The following is a 17,649-nucleotide window of genomic DNA, read 5'->3' on the forward strand; positions in this document are numbered from 1 at the left end:
TTCGGCGAAAAGTTAGCTGAACTGAGTGTGCCCCTTTTCCCCCTTTTTTCTCTTTCCTCTTTTTTCGTACCTCATGAGGCGCCTCATACCTCGAGCCCCTGCCTTTGCCTTTCTTATAATGCCCTCTGGTTATATTCTCGAGGCTCATCGCAGAGCGCTCCCTGTCTATTTCCGCCCCTGTATCCACCATCCATTGTTAACGTACGAAAATATCCTTCCTCCACCATACCTATAAGTATCTTCTTCCTCTTGCCTTCCCTTAGGATTCGCCGCCACCACGGAGCACCCAAACGTCGCTGCTGCCGACTGACTTCCTCCGAGACTTTGCCGCGATCCTTCTTCTTCTCCAAGCCTCTTCTTTTCGTTTGTTCTTTCTATCACCTGAGAGAATCTCCTTTGCAATAACTTCTCCTTCTTGGATCTCCTTGTTGGCGGAGCACTTCCCAGACGCTTCGTCTTTCGCTAAGTTGGATTGGGATGACCTGCGGTATACTTATGAAATCCCTACTAGCTTTCGCCCCATCATCCCCACTGGCGTGAACCTGTACTTCGATCCTCCGCTTGGTTCGTGTACCTTCTTTACTGAACAATTTGTGTCTGGCCTTCGTTTGCCTCCTCATCCTTTTTTGTCTGGCGTGTGTCGCTACTTTAAGATTCCCCTAGGTCAGCTAACTCTCAATTCCATAAAGATTTTATGTGGCTTCGTAATACTCTGCGAAGTTTGTGAGGTTTCCTGGTTAGCTCCCCTTTTTCACTGCTTCTTTGCTCTTGCTCGGCACGCCGACGATCTTTTTTATTTCCAAGCTCGCAACCACACCACTTTCTTCTCTCCTCTCCCTCCTCCCAGTGCTAACTGGAGAAAAAAGTTCTTTTTTCTCCGGTTTCCCGAGGAAACAGACTGGCCCATGTATTGGCAACCTGAGCTGCCTCTAACTCCGGCGCTGGACGAATTCCACATGGACCTCCCCTATGCTACGGCTGCCACTCGAATGGAGGATTGACGCTTGAATCTGACAAGACTGCTATCTGAAGACCTACTTTCTTTCTTCAGGCTGAGCCACTCTACCTCTGACACACCGCGCTCCTTAGGTAAGTTCGTGTTGAGTGCCTCCTCTCCGATCACTTTCCCTGTGAGAATGACTTCTCGTGTTGGCGCCTTCAGCTGAGGCCTTGCATCGTGCGTCGGAGGTTCTGCCTCTGCCCCTCGATGACCTAGAAATACTGCGGCGCGGTCGGGCAATCTTGGATAGGAGGCTACTCCCTCATCTTGGATCCGCCTCATTCGGGGCAGCGACTCAGCCTGCTCCCAGCCCTGCTTCACACGCCGCTTCTCCTTCGCCTGCCGCCTCGAGTCGAGGTCGGGGTCGTGATCCAGCCGGCCGTCCGGCCAAACGCGTCTTCCGAGGAGCCCCCCGGGCCTCCAGACGTGGTCGCGCAACTCTTCATCGCGCAGGTCTAAGCTCATCCGGCCGGGGCGCCACAGACAGGGGTGTGGCAGCCTCTTCACAGGATCAGCCTCGCTCTGATGACTCTGACTCGGATAACCAGCCCCTGCTTCACAGGCGGCGCCGAAGACCAGGTCTGACTTTATTAACGCTTGATTCTATTCCTTATACTACCACATTGCCTCTTGCTGCCGTCGTGACTGGCTCTGACCTCACTTCCCTCTTTATTTTTGTTTTCTTTATCTGGCAGCCTCTCCCAACCCCTACAGGGGACGACCAGCTGCGTTCCGCTCTACCCCTGCTACTGCAGAGGAAGACAGCCCAGGCGATCATCAAAACCCCGCGCCAACTGAGCCCGTTCCCGAGCCACCTTCCGCTCCTCCTAGTGCTGACGCCGGCCCTTCTCAACCTTCCTCCTCCACCCGCCATCGTTACAGGACCACCATCCCCTCTGAAGCTGCTCTAGCTCGGCGGTCTGACGCCCCTACGAGCCTTCTGATGATGAAAGGTTGCCTCGGCAGTTTGTGGGCAGAGAGCATGGATCAAATGGGTAACTCGCCTCCATTAGCCCAGATGGACAGGTTTTCGAAGTCCTGGGCTAAAGTAAGTACTCTTCACCTTATACTGGATATTGGCTTGTCTTAGCTGAGGGTTATGTCTTCCATCCAAACTCATGCAGAATCTTTGGTGTTGAACCAATCCTTCCACACCCTCCATCATGAGAGCAAAGAACTCCGGGAGAGAGTCTCCGAATTAGAGCTGCAGCTGAACGACCCTGCCCAAGAGTTATGCTTGCGAGGAGATTCAAGCCCTAACCAAGCAGACCGACCGTGAAGCGGTCCCCGATACAGTGAAAGATGAGCTCCGAGCTATGAGGAGGAGAGACATCGAGGCGGTGTCGACAACGGCTAGCCCATCGGGCTTAGGAAATCTGATCAAGGATATTCTTGCAGGAGAAGAACAATAAGCGGAGGTTCGGTGATGCAGTTGGAGACTCAAGGGGTGAGCTAGAGGCCACGAGGCGGAACTATCGGTCTCGGCGGCTTTGACGGAGTATCCACTGCTCGGCGGTCTATCAAGAAGGCGTCGTTGCTGCGAAGTCGAAGGTCCTATCGAGCTCTCTGAATTTTTATCGAGCTAGGACACGCTTTCGTATGCGTACCATAAGCAATTTGGAGTTATCGAGCAGCTGCATGCAGGGACTTCTTGAGGTCCGTCCCCTCTGCAGACTTTTTGAATCACGATCAAATCATTCAAGGCTTTCCGGATGAGATTTTTGCTCCTTTCAAATGATCTGTACCAGCCACTTAAACTGAGAAATTGTTATATGTACACATGTCTTTTCGAATGTTTACTTGACTATCCTACTGTCTCCATGCCCCTCGCCTGACCCGGCCTACGTCAACAGAGTCAGCCCCCTCAAACTCGATAGGGTTGTAGGTAGTTAGCACTCCAAGGTCGATCCAGCTTCCTTCCTTGAGCGTCCTGCAAATAATAGGCTCCCGATGCCAATTTCTTGATAACTTTGTATGGTCCGTCCCATCGAGGAGCCAACTTCGTCACTTCCCCTAGGGGCTTCATCTGCTTCCAGACGAGGTCTCCTTCTCCGAAGAATCGGGGGATCACCCTTCTATTATAGTTTTGCCTCATTCTTTATCTATAGGCCTCCAACCTGGCAGCTGTTTGTTCACGGATTTCGCTGATGAAATCTAGCTCAGCCAGCCGTCGCTCTGCGTTCCCTTCATCATACATCATTCTTCACACGGACGGTATCCCGACATCCAGGGGTACCACTGCTTCATTGCTATATACTAAATGGAAAAGTGTCAGACCTGTACTTTCTCGGGGTGTCGTACGATAGGCCCACAAAATGCTCGGCAGCTCATCCACCCAACTGCTTCCCGTGTGATCCAGCTTGATTTTGAGCCCCCGCACTATTTCTCGATTGACTACCTCTGTCTGACCATTGCTTTGCGGATGAGCCACCGAAGTGAAGGCCTGAGTTATGCCGAACTCCTTGCACCAATTTTGTATTTTGCGTCCTTGAAATTGTCTGTTATTGTCCGACACCAGTTTGTGAGGCAAGCCGAATCTGCAAAAGATATTCTTCCATAAGAACTGGATCACCACATCTTCAGTGATTTTGGTCAGAGCTTTCGCTTCCACCCACTTGGAGAAGTAATCTACTGCTACCAGCAAGAAACGTCTTTGCCCCGTAGCCATCGGGAAAGGTCCTACGATGTCCATACCCCACTGGTCAAAAGGGCAAGACACTATGGAAGTTCTCAGCAGCTCTGTAGGTCGGTGCGTCAGGTTCTGGTACCTTTGGCATGACAAACAAGTATTCACTAGCTTCTGTGCGTCCCTCTGCAAGGTAGGCCAGAAATACCCGACCAATAGCACTTTCCGAGCCAGCGTTCTCCCACCTGCGTGATTGCCGCAGCACCCCAAATGTATCTCCCGTAAGGCCTGATCTGCTTCTTCCATATTCAAGCACTTGAGCAGAGGTCTGGAGAAAGACCTTTTGTACAGTTGATCTCCAATCATAACATAAGAATGTGTCTGTCTCCTGAGCATACGTGCCTCTTCTAAGTTGGCAGGTACAATTCCCTGCTGGAGGAAACTCATTATGGGCGCCCTCCAATCAATAACTCCTCCCAGGTTATTTTGCAGATCGATCTGAGCTATAAGGAAGGTCTGCGCTATAGATCTGTCAAGTACCCAAGTAGTCAGGGAGCTGGCCATTTTAGCTAGTTCATCTGCCCTTTCATTTTTAGACCTAGGAATCTTGATGACTGTGACTTCTTTAAAATCTTTCCTCATCTTCTCATAGGCTTCCTTGTAAACTTGCATCTTTTCGTTGTTTGCTTCAAAATGTCCGGTCACCTGCTGAGTTACTAGCTGTGAATCCGAGTATATTATGACTCTGCTTGCCCCCACATGCCGAGCTGCTTGCAAACCTGCTAATAGGGCTTCATACTCTGTCTCATTGTTGGTAGCTCTGAAATTTAGCCGTATAGCCAGTTGCATAATGTCTCCCTGCGGAGATATTAGAAGTGCACCTACACCACTTCCCCGATGGGTAGCCGATCCGTCTATATAAATCTTCCAGACCTCCTCCGAGTCTGCTTGATAAACTTCTGTCAAGAAATCCGCCAGAGCCTGTGCTTTGATCGCGGTTCGGGGCTGATACTGTATATCATATTCCCCTAGCTCGGTTGCCCATTTGATTAAGTGACCACCTACCTCCACTTTGGAGAGGACCCTCCCCATGATGCTATTGGTTAGCATGGTGATTAGATGTGCCAAGAAATAAGGTCTTAAGCGACAAGCCATGAGGACCAACCCATAAACCAACTTCTCGAGGGGTGTGTAGCGGGACTCGGTTCCTTTCAATAGATGGCTAAAAAAGTTCGGTGACCGTTGCGCATTGTCCTGCTCCTTGACCAAAATTACCCCCCATGACCTCAGGGGTAGGTGACAAGTAGACCCAAAGGGTTTTTCCCACAACAGCCTTGAAAAAGGATGGCAGGATCTCCAGGTATTGCTTTAGCTCCTCAAAGGCTCGTGTGCACTCCTCATCCCATTAGAACTTGGCAGCTCTCCAAGGCACTTTGCGATCGATTGAGAGATGAACTAGGATAGTGTTGTTATCTGCCCGACAGCATCTGTTTCCTTGAATTCTCGAGGAAGCCATGTTCAAGTGCTTGAACCTTCTCGGGATTGACTTCTATCCCTCGCGGTCACCCGGTAGCCGAAACTTCCTCTCTTGGCCTGAAATGCATTTGATCAACTTCATCCTCGAGTCCCACAGGTTTCTTCTACATCTTTTATTAGACTGGACGCCAGGGGGGTCTTGATCAGGATGTCATCAACATAGACCTCTACGTTCCGCCCGATCTGACTCCGAAAGACTTTGTCCATCATCCTTTGGTAGGTAGCCCCAGTGTTCCTGAGTCCAAATGGCATGACCATATAGCAAAAAGTACCGTCGGCTGTTATGAAGCTGACTTTCTCCTGATCCTCTCTAGCCAAGGGTATCTGATGATATCCTTGATAAGCGTCCATCATGCATATCCTCTCACAGCCATCAGTTGAATCCACACCTGATCGATCCGCGGGAGAGGATAACAGTCTTTGGGGGTGGCCCTGTTGAGGTCGCGAAAGTCTATGCACACCCTCCACTTATTGTTAGGCTTCTTCACCAATACAACGTTAGAAAGCCAGGACGGGAATTGCACCTCTCGAATATGTCCTACCTTCCTGAGCTGATCCACTTCAGCTCGGATAATCTTATTCTGGTCGGCAGAAAAGTTTCTCTTCTTCTGCTTAACTGGCTTGGCCTCGGGTATAATATGCAGCTTGTGCTCAGCTACTTTTGGCTTGACCCCGGGCAACTCTTCTGGTGACCAAGCAAAAACGTCCCTATTGCGGATCAGGCACTGTATCAGCTCCGACTTAAGCTCTGGCGGTAAATCACTGGCAATGCGAGTGATGCTCTCTGCTCTGTCCTCATGCAGTCGAATTTCTTCCCAAGGAATGGGCTCCTCTGCGATAGGCAGAGGCTCCTCTTGGATAGTGTGTACTCCCCCATCCTGTGTCCTCCGGCTTTTGCGCGCCTCTACCCGGACCATATCTATGTAGCAGCTGCGAGACACCTTCTGCTCTCCCTTGACCTCCCCGACCTGCTCGCCGACCGGAAACTTGATCTTCTGGTGAAAAGTAGAGATGACAGCCCAGAATTCGTGCAGAGCTGGCCTTCCCAGAATAACGTTGTAGGAGGAAGGCGAATCCACCACAATAAAGGTGCTCCTCTGGGTGCGCACCAGTGGTTCCGTGCCCATGGAGATGGCCAGCTTGATCTGACCCATGGGCTTGACTTCGTTGCCTGTGAACCCGTACAAAGAAGTGGTTACGGGTTGGAGCTCAGTGGCGTCAATCTGCATCTCTTCGAACGCAGCTCTGAATAAAATGTTGACCGAGCTCCCGGTATCCACAAAGACCCGAGCCACTCGGCTGTTAGCAATGACGACCTTGATTATGAGGGCGTCGTCGTGGGGCAGTTCCAGACCCTCAAGGTCTTGAGGCCCAAAGCTAATAATAGGGCCGGAGGCCTACTCGTGGCTGCATCCCACGGCTCCCACATACAACCGCCGAACGTGCGACTTGCGGGCTCGGCCTGAGTCCCCATCAGTGGGCCCTCCTGAAATCATACCGATCTCTCGCACAGCAGCGTTGCCCCTGTTCTCCAGTTCTCCGGCATCTCTTCGGTCTTCCCCGAGGCCAGCTTGGTTAGATGGGCCGGCTAGGTCGGGCCGAGTCTGACGAGCACGTCCCGCTGCGGCCCGTTCTTCCTCCATCCTCTGTATCTGGGGTACTAACTCCGGGGGAGGCAAGCCCTGCTCTGCAGCTCGCCTGAAGTCACGGGCGAATTGGAAGCAATTACTGAGGTCGTGCGTCCTAGACCGATGATATGTGCAATATGGTGCTCCCCTTGGTCCAGGCCTGGGCGTGTGTATGGCAGCGACTCGCGGAACTGGTCTGACTCCCTGAGCGGGCTGAGGGGCAGGCCTGGGTTGACCGCGCTGGAAGGGCTGAGCTGGCTGTGGTGCTCTCCTTTCAGGTCGGTTGCCTGGAGCCACCGTCTTTTCAGCCTTCCGCCTGGCGGCCTGAGCTTCCTCTACCTTGATGTAGCAAGAAGCTTTCTCCACCATATCGTCAAAACTCCGGGCGGGGTTCTTGATGAGGTCCCTAAAGAACTCCCCTTCTCGCAATCCGTGAGAGAAGGCACTCATCAATATTTCTGAGGTGGCGGAGGGGACGTCATTGGCCACCTGACTGAACCGGTTGATGTAGCTTCGCAAGGGCTCGGTCGAATCCTGCTTGAGAGCAAAAAGACAGTGGTCGGTTTTTTGATACTTACGGCTACTGGCGAAACGACGTAGGAAGGCCGTTTTGAAATCCATGAAGCGATTGATGGACTCTGGGGGCAACCCATCGAACCACTTCTGCGCTGACCCGGACAGGGTGTGTAGGAATACTCGGCATTTGACAGCATCGCTGTATTGATACAAGATAGCCGCGTTCTTGAACTTCCGCAGGTGCTCTTCCGGGTCCTTGCTCCCATCGTATTCTCCAATGTTCGGGGCTCGGTAACCCCTAGGCAGACTTTCCCTCAGGATCTGAGCCGAGAAAGGTACCTTGTCGTCCGGATCTTCAGGCAGCTCTCTGGCAGAGACTATAGCTTTTCCCTTTCCTGCATCCCGGGGTGGATGTAGAGAGTTCTCTGCCACCGACGCCTGCGGCTCTTCTTTCTTCGGACTATGCTTCCACGGTCCAGGCTGATGATAGTTGCGGCGAGGCTCTCGGAATGAAGTGCGAGGGAGTTCTTCCTGCTGCTTCCTCTTTGAGCCCCTGTCGGAGGCAGGAGCTGGTTCTTTAGACGCTTTGGGCGCCAAGCGAGGTCGTGAAACCGTTCCTTGTTTTTCAGAGGCGGCTTGCTTCCTGACCTCCTTGAAGAGCTCGTACTCCCCCGCAGTCATGGTGACATTAATCCTCCTGCTGGAACTTCGGCCAGAGTCCTCCATCTTTACGCTTCGGATCAGGCTATTGTGTTTCCCACAGACGGCGCCAAATTTGATCCCGTCCGAAGGCTGAGTCGGACGGAGGCTGGTCGCGGTGGCCTGGTTGTTGACGGAAAGTCGTAGGTGATCCGGCTCCCATGGGTAGCTGACGCTGCTGCAGGACCCTGCGCACACTCAGACAATCCCCCCTCTCACGTTAGAGACCAGAACCCAGGGAAAAAGTCCCCGGATCAGGCCCTCCGACGCTCAAGTCAGGTCCTTTTTCCCCAGAAGAAAGCAGAGAAAAGAAGAAGAAAGCGACTGCTAACGAAACAGTTGTGGAAAAAGTGACGAGGGAGTGTGTGCGCGTACCTGCGTACGAGGGATCTCTCCCCTTTTATGCGTCGTCCCTCCTAGAACCTGCCACCCTGTCAGAAAACGTTAGACGCTGGGCTTTGTCGTCTAGTCCCGGACACCTGTCGTGCTGCTATTTGTCGTGAAAGCATCTTTCTGTTTATGAACCTCCGCCTTCACACATGGGTTTTGTCTTGTAGTGAGGGACAGCTGGCAGGCTACTACTGGTTATGAGGGCATCTTTTCGTTTTAGGAACCTCCGCCTTCGCACGCGTTGTTGGTATGTAATGATTATCCTCGACGGACCGTTGAGATTCTCCGCACCCGCATTACTTAGCTCCTCCGATCCATTGTGACCTGCACCGGCCTCGCCTCTTCCGATCGGCTCTAGCCTCTAAGTGTCACCTGCTAGACGGGCTGACTCTGACTGGTTCTGCCGATCCCGACCTATGATCCGTGGTTTGCATTTCCGAGCCTCCGAATCGCAGACCTGCAGCCCGAGCTGTCTCTACACAGCTATGCCGATCCCGACCTGTATCCTGCGCTTTGTATTTCCTGGCCCTCCACCGCAGGCCGGTAGATCGAGCTGCCTCTGATCAGTTCTGTCGATCCCGACCTGTGACCTGTACCTCCAGTCCTTTGAATCGCAGGCATGTAGCTCGAGCTGTTTCTGATCAGTTCTGCCACTTCCGACCCGTGACTTGTACTTCCAGTTCTTTGAATCGCAGGCCTGTAGCTCGAGCTGCTTCTGATCAGTTCTGCCGCTTCCGGCCCGTGACCTGTACTTCCAGTCCTTCGAATCGCAGATCTGCCGACCAAGCCGTCTCTACACAGCTCTGCCGCGTCCGACCTGTGATTTGGGACTTGCACTCCTGGGCCTTTGAATGGTGGACCTGTAGACCGAGCTGCCTCTATACAGCTCTGCCGATCCCGACCTGTGCCCGGTGTTTCGCCTGTCGTCTCTCTTCGTTCTTCTACAACTCTGCCCCTTCGCTCAACAAGTCTGTCTGGTCCTTGGCTACCCCCTATGCTCAACTCTGACTGCCCCGTCAGCTTGACTATTTGACCGCCAAGTTGCCTTGACTATTGACTGCCACATCCTCTTGACTTTTGACCGTCATATGATCTTGACTTTTCTAACCCTTTCCTCTTGGGTTCCTCCATTACCAATCGTATCAAAGACAAACATCTACATTTAGATTCCATTGGCAAGTTGTCTGCCATTACACGTGTCTTTGGTGAAGAAAAGACTAGAAAAGAATTGATATCTTTTCAATGTGGTGCTTCTTATCTTGGCTGAGGAATTGGGCTTGTATATTTTATATGGGGGTGGGACAGAGTAGGCTCATGTTTTGCTCCTGAACATTATGCACTATGGAGGAAACTTGTGTTAGAGATAATGCTGTTGACACTCTGTAGAATTGGTATTCAGATGGAAGGAAAGTAATGTGTTGCGAGTGGTTCACTCCCATAGCAAAACACACACACACACAAATCCATCTTTTAAATAATTGTTTTTTAATTATTGTCAGTATGGTTTACTCGATCATCAGACTGGTGTGCATGTCATTCTATTGCATGAGTTTTTCCTTAGAGGTTAATTTTCAATCTCGAAGAGGCATGCGCTTTCATCAATTGTTCAGTTGAAGAAGTAGATAAAGTATGCAACAGGACTGAGTAAAACAGCTTGTGAGCTAAATGGAAAGGGTTCTTCAGAAGATTTGTCTTCTCAGACTCTCTGCTCTCCAACTGTTTGATCTATTGCAACCTTCGACAGCTCGTCTACAAGGTCCGCCAAATCTCTGGCCGAGCTGCCGTCTTCTGACACCGCTTCTGCCGCCTTTCTCCCTAACTCCCGCGCCTTCTGCCTCCGCGCCCTCCCAGCTTCGCCCACCGTCTCCGCCACCAGGCGCGCCAGCTCCTCCGGTTCTGGCACGGCTTCCTCGCCGCCCTCGCACGCCCTCACCGCCGTGCCTATCTCCTCCTCCAGCAGCCTCGCGTTGAAGAACTGGTCGGCGGCCATCGGCCACGTCAGCAGCGAGACCCCCGCCGCCACAGCCTCCAGTACCGAGTTCCACCCGCAGTGGCTGATGAACGCCCCCACCGCCGCGTGGTTCAGGATCGCCACCTGTGGCGCCCACCCGGTAAGCACGAGGCCCCGCCCCGCCACTCGCTCCTCGAACCCCATCGGCATCGCCACCGCCCCCCTGGTCGCCCACACGAATCGAGCCCCGCTGCCTTCCAGCCCAGCAGCCAGCGCCTCCGCTTGCGCCGGCGACAGCTTGACCACGCTCCCGAAGGCCACGTATACGACGGATCCCTCCGGGAATCTGCCGAGCCAAGCTGCCAGCCGCTCGTCCAATCCGGCCGAGGTCCCCGGAAGCAGGGCGACGGGTCCCACAGCCCAGACGCGGGCGTGCCCTGGATCACGCCGGAGGTGTTGGAGGTAAGTCCTCTCGAGCTCGGCGAAGGTGTTGAAGACACAGCCCCAGCTGCGGGCGTTGGCGAGGAACATTTCCTTAGCGAACTCCGACAGAGAGTCGCCCTCGACGTACCGGCGGTAGATGGTGGTGAGGTGGCGCCACGGGTAGAGCGGCGAACCAGGTAGATCGGGGAAGAGTATGGGCTCGACGGGATCCTTAGGGTTGTTCCTCTTTGGCATCCGGCGCCAGAGCGAGTGGACAAGAGAGAGGCAGAGCGCGCCGGAGGGGAAGAATACGAGGCGAGGAACGCCGAGCTCGGCGGCGAGGCTGTTGGTCCAGCCGCAGAAGTAGTCGGAGAGGAGTGCGGTGGGGTGATGGTCCTGGCCCCAGCGGAGGAGGGGGAGATGGAGGCCGGCGAAGGCGCGCATAAGGAGGCGAATGTCGGTAGATAGATCTTCGTGAGCGTTCTCGACGCCTGGAAGGATGGCTGGGTCGGAGGGGAAGGGGAGGACGAGGGGGGCGGCGGCGGGGCAGCGGGCGGCGAGGAGAGAGACGTTTTTGGGTGTGACGGCGACTGTGACGATGACAGCGGGGTGGAAGCTTTCTGAGAGGAGGCGGGCGAGGTCTAGAAGAGGCAGCATATGACCCGCCGCCGGGAACGGGACCAACAGGAGATGAACTTGCCGCTCGTCCGCCATCTCTGTCTCTGGTGGACTTCTTGCTGAACTGGCGAGCATTCGACAGAAGGAAATTAGATTAAAATTGATATTTTATTATTAAAAGTAGCTTAAATTCTAATGTTTTTAACAATATTGGATATCAAAATATTTTCAAAGTTAAAAGATAAGATAAAGTGACTTTTGATATATTTTTTTAATGCAAGATTGTTTTTTTTACAATAATAAAAGTAAAAAAATGCCTTTTTAAAAAAAATCTAGATAAAATTACTTTTGGTTCCTGACGTTTTTCATGCAGGGGATAAAATATTTATCTTTCTATATATAATTGTGGGACCCACCGGATGATAGTTTGCCATGAAGTATCCGATTCTATATGTTTGGTTGATTCCCATTCAATTTGTTAAAACTTGTTTAAGTTTAATTGATGTGACAGATCAAAATCTATATCACTATAACTGGTCAAAAGTATGGCCGATTTTGCGTAAAAAATTAGGAGAAAGTGCCTTCTTTTGGTGTTATTATACGATTGGTCAAAATAAAGAATAAGTTATGGTTCAATAAATTAATGATGGGATGAAGTTGAGATTATGTAAGAAAAAAAGACACTAGATGTTATCGATTCATTGTATAGCAAAAGGCTCCTTTCGGGATGATTTGATAATTAAGATATGAAATATTTGTATGTGAGGTTTTAGAGTTAAAATTTGATGTATTTGAGTATGTCTTTTTCATATTTGGTGATGAGTAGTTATTCATGATATATCTTTTCCGTATTAATTTAAGGATGGATTAACGGAGATGTTGGTACGAATAAATCATCTTTTATCATATTATAAATAAAAATTTAATTATAAGAGTTAAGACTAAAATCATGTTAGGAAATATTTAATGCTAAAACGATGTTAAGAAATATTTAATGTGTTAATTGAAAATATGAAGGCCAAATTTGCAATTGAAATAGATTTGGTCATGAGTGAGTCATCCGATTTAATCGATCTAATTCGAACTATAGATGAGTTTAATTCATATATAATGTACCTAGAGTTTTTTAAGTTTACTTATAGTTATAAATAAAGGGGTGACGAAACACATATAAGTTTTAACTTGTTTCAATCTAAAATATAATAAGACTCTCATTTGTTGATTTTTTTTTATTGAACTAGAACTTATAATGATAATCTCTTATGGCATTATCAACTTAAATCAAAATGGGTCTGATTTATTCTAATAAGCTATATTTAATCAAAATTGGGTCAGATTGGCTAATAGATCAGAATTGATTAAATAGACTTAGGTTTAAACAAGAACAACATAGATAAGACATCCCTGTCCAATTAGATTAGTTCTATCCAGAACAATGGACTAAGTTTAAGGTTAGTTTCCTAATCGACTGATCCAGTGTGTCAGTCCATTGGAGCTCCTCAAATAAAGGAAATTAATTTTTCTTATTTGCTTATGAATTTTGTATATTTTTCCATGTATATGTGTGAATTGAAATAAATCAATTTTATTACTGGTTTGCCAGTTTTGTACTAACATTATTATTTTTCAATTCCAGATGCCACGAATGATATGCACAATGACTCGTTGTGATGTGCAACGGAATGAGCTACGGGAGGAGATTTAGGAGATCGAGTATGCCCCATTTTTAGAGTCAGAGGACATATTGGATGGCTTAATCAGTTATTCTGGAACTTGAATAGGAAGAGTTTTCAGTTTTGTATAATTATAGGATCTGAGCTTTGATTCAATCAATGTCAGGGTATCCTAAAATGGTAACACACTATATGGGGGGGTGTGCTTTGAAGGGCGCATCTCATTGTTGGTTGCTACTCGAAAAACCTAATGGTTTCACTGTACAAAAATTTTGTACAAAGGTCTGAACCTTTTCCTAGCTACCATGTGTTCTTTTAAATTAAACTTGGATCACCTGCGGAACTTAACACGTTTGATTCAAAGTTTAATCTATTTGTTCTTTTAGGTTTAGACTCGGATCTCCTGCGGAACTTAACACGTTCGATCCAAATCACCTAGGTTATTAATTTCATTAAATATTAGTTTCCAAAATTGACTTCCAGTACTGACGTGGCGAGGCACATGGCCTTCTTGGATATGGGAACAACCACCACCGACTAGACAAAGCCTTTTAAGGAAAGTTAATATTTAATTTCCTTAAATAACTTTAGGTCAACCGAAAAGAACAATCAAATCACAAGGAAAAGAAAAAAAATAAAAGAACACAACATCGAAAATAAATTCGAAATACTAGAATCGCATGCCTCTTGTATTTAGTATTATTTCCAAAAATAACTAGTATGATGCAGAAAGAAAAATTACTAGTTATACCTTTTAGAAAGACCTCTTGATCTTCTACCGTATTCCTCTTCTAACCTCGGACGTTGTGTGAGCAACGATCTTCCGAGATGAGAACCACCTTTCCACCTTCCTTCTTTCTTCTAGATTTCGGCCACAATAAACTCCTCCAAGGATGAAGAATTTCGGCCACTATCAATGCTCTAAGGGATGCTAGAGACGAAGCTTGCTTTCTCTCCTTCTTCTCCTTCCTTGATCCGGCCACAAACAAAAGCTCCACTAAGAGATGAGTTTCGGACAACAAGAGAAGAGGAGAGAAATAGGGCCGGCCACCAAAACCAAAAAGAGAGGAAGGAAAAGAATAGAGGTTCTTCACATGAAGGCTCCTCTATCTCCTCTTTTATAATCCTTGGTTTTGGCAAATAAGGAAACTTTAATAAAAAACTTCCTTAATTCCTTTGTCATGAAAAAGAAAATTTAATTAATTAAAATTAAATTCCTCTTCTTAATCAACATGGCCGGCCACACAACAAATCTCCAATCAAAAGAAATTTAATTCAATCAAGAATTAAAACCTTCCTAATTTGTTTCCGGAAATTTATAAAAATTTCTCCAATAATTTAATCCCTTCATGATTGGTTTATAAAAAGAAAATTTAATAAATTAAAATCTTTCTTTTAAACATGTGGATAAAAAGAAAATTATCTCTAAAAATTAAAATCTCTTTTAATCTACAAATAAGGAAAGATATTAAATCTTTTCTTAATCTTTTGTAAAAACTAATAAAAGAGAATTATTAATTTTTTAAACTTTCTTTTAAATCATGGACATGGTTAAAAAGGAAAGTTTTTACCAAAATTAAAATCAACCTTTTAATCTACAAATAAGGAAAGAGATTTAGCTCTTCTCTTAATCTTTTGTAAAATCTTATAAAAGGAAAGATTTAAATTTTTAAACTCTCTTTTAAAACATGTTATCCACATAAGAAAAATTTTAAAAATAAAAATCCTTTTATTTTAATTTGGGCCGACCACATCAAGCTTGAACCCAAGCTAGGGCCGACCACCTTGAAGCACCCATAAACCATACTTTGGCCGACCCTAGCTTGGTCTCCAAGCTAGCTTTGCCGGCCCCTATGGGATGGGTAAGAAGGTGGGTATAGGTGGGTATAGTACTCTATAATTAAGAGGCTACGATAGAGACCGAGAGGAGGAATTGATTTTGGTCTTCGATAAAATTAAGCATCCCGTGTTCGCCCCGAACACACAACTTAATTTTATCAATAATAATTCATTCCACTAGAGAACTATTATTGAACTACCGCACCAATCCCAAATTACATTTTGGGCTCCTTCTTATTATGAGTGTGTTAGTCTCCCTGTGTTTAAGATAATAAATGTCCACTAATTAAGTAAGTTACTGACAACTCACTTAATTAATATCTAGCCCCAAGAGTAGTACCACTCAACTTCATCGTCATGTCGGACTAAGTCCACCTGCAGGGTTTAACATGACAATCCTTATGAGCTCCTCTTGGGGATATTCTCAACCTAGATCACTAGGACACAATTTCCTTCTATAATCAACAACACACACTATAAGTGATATCATTTCCCAACTTATCGGGCTTATTGATTCATCGAACTAAATCTCACCCATTGATAAATTAAAGAAATAAATATCAAATATATGTGCTTGTTATTATATTAGGATTAAGAGCACACACTTCCATAATAACTGAGGTATTTGTTCCTTCATAAAGTCAGTATAAAAAGAACGACCTCAAATGGTCCTACTCAATACACTCTAAGTGTACTAGTGTAATTATATAGTTAAGATAAACTAATACCTAATTACACTACGACCTTTCAATGGTTTGTTCCTTTCCATCTTGGTCGTGAGCTACTGTTTATAATTTATAAGGAACCGATAACATGATCTTCTGTGTGTGACACCACATACCATGTTATCTACAATATAAATTAATTGAGCAACTACATTTATCATAAATGTAGACATTTGACCAATGTGATTCTTATTTCTAGATAAATGTTTATACCAAAAGCTAGACTTTTAGTATACATCCTAACACTCATATGCAAAATTGTGTATGGAACTACCATGACTATCCAAAGGAGGATCCTAAAAGATCTGAGGATATAGACGAGGATCCTGAAGAACTAGAGGAAGATCCTGAAGAACCAGAGGAGGATCTAAATGAAGATCTTAAAGAATCCGAGAAGGATTCTGAAGAAGGTTCGATTTTAGACCAAATGGAAAATTTTGAAGTTGGTATATCTGATATTGCTCTAAATGAGTCCAGGTTAAAAGAAATTGAGTTGACCACTACACTGGTATTTATCCTAGTGAGAATGGTGTTGACCAATCTAGTTTATTAGAGTTCTATTATTGTTACTGTCGCTATGTAAGAACAATATTAGTCCATTTAATTTATGAGTTATGTAATAATTTCTGTCATTATATATGAACAGAGTTATTTTATGAAAATTTATGTTATGAGCTAACAAATTTAATTTAATAATTAGTTTATTTCATGATTAATTCATTTATTGGAATATGTGTAACAGAATTGATCAATATTGATTTGATTGGATCATACGAATGATGAGTGGAAACGTAGTTATCATTTAACTTTGTAAACCAACTCAAATTAATATTGAGTCAATCGTCAATTGTATGCATATAAATTACACTAAATTACTAAATAATGTATTATTTATATTAGATTATGACAACTAAAAATATCATAGCCGAACTCAATAAGGGAGAGGAACTTAATGGGGATAACTATAAAATTTGGTACCTCGAGATATAATATATTCTTGAGGAATAAGAAGTTCTAGAAATTGCTCATCAGTTTATGGAAGAACCTGTAGATGGTTCTCTGGTATAGCATAAATATGATCTTGATGCCTATAATGCATGGAAGAAAAAAATACTCTACTGTTAAGGTTATATTGATTGATCCTGTCTGAGAAGCTGGACAAGACGGAGATCCGGAAGAAGAAACCCACTGTTGATGGAGAAGAAAGCCTAGAGAACGCCGATCCGAGAAACCCAAAGTGGATCGGGAAGAATAGGATCACCCAATGCCCTCCTTGCTCAAAGACCCGATGACGAGAGAGAGATCCAATCAAAGAGAAAACCATATCCGGAGCTTCCAAGACCTCCTGCGCACAAGAGACCAACCAACACTACCGTCAGTGACCTAAGACCGGGGTGGGAATCCCTGGCTAGGCCCTCCGACGCTTAAGTTAGTGATATCTCTTGGTGTGGAAGAAGGAAGAAGAAAAATGAACAGTAGTTGAGAAATTAGGGTTATGAATGTGCGCAATGATGTGAACTTACCTAGCCAACGGAGAGGATTCCCCCTTTTATACCACTTCATATAACCTCCGTAGTCATGAAGTGGACCCCGGTTTGTTAGAGTTTGTTATGAGATGACGTAAGCCATGTACTTGCACAGAATAGCTTTTAAGGAATCTTCTTTGTACCCCAGATGTACCTTTTTTGTCGTCTAGTGCCTGTAGAAAAGTCTAGAAACATTCTTCCCGCCAAATTAGCAAACCTGTTATACAATCACATACTACCGATATCTTCATTAAGCTATTTAAGAATATTCTTAAGATATTTGTTCTCGCCCTGTCTTATAAGATATATAGAGATATATTTATCGTCCATATTTGCCTACTTTGTTATTATTATGTTACAGACAACCCGATATTATGTTATGATTTATATTGAATAGGATTGAACCTAAGTTATGTCCGGGCTGGTTATTGTTATTTTTCAATATAGATCCTAATCGCACGATAATATACTATAAATTCTATAAAGTCCTGCATCTTTT

General features: G+C 46.3%; 1 protein-coding gene across 1 annotated transcript; it reads right to left on the reverse strand.

Moving 5' to 3' along the window:
* Nucleotides 1-9,988: 9,988 nt before the first annotated feature.
* On the reverse strand, nt 9,989-11,532 carry LOC121997543 (UDP-glycosyltransferase 89B2-like). Its single transcript, XM_042552011.1, has one exon. It carries the CDS (start codon nt 11,520-11,522, stop codon nt 10,092-10,094), a length of 1,431 nt encoding a protein of 476 aa, XP_042407945.1. The 5' UTR covers nt 11,523-11,532; the 3' UTR covers nt 9,989-10,091.
* Nucleotides 11,533-17,649: the final 6,117 nt, after the last annotated feature.

This window comes from Zingiber officinale, chromosome 6A, assembly GCF_018446385.1.
Source record: "Zingiber officinale cultivar Zhangliang chromosome 6A, Zo_v1.1, whole genome shotgun sequence".
Lineage (NCBI taxonomy): Eukaryota > Viridiplantae > Streptophyta > Magnoliopsida > Zingiberales > Zingiberaceae > Zingiber > Zingiber officinale.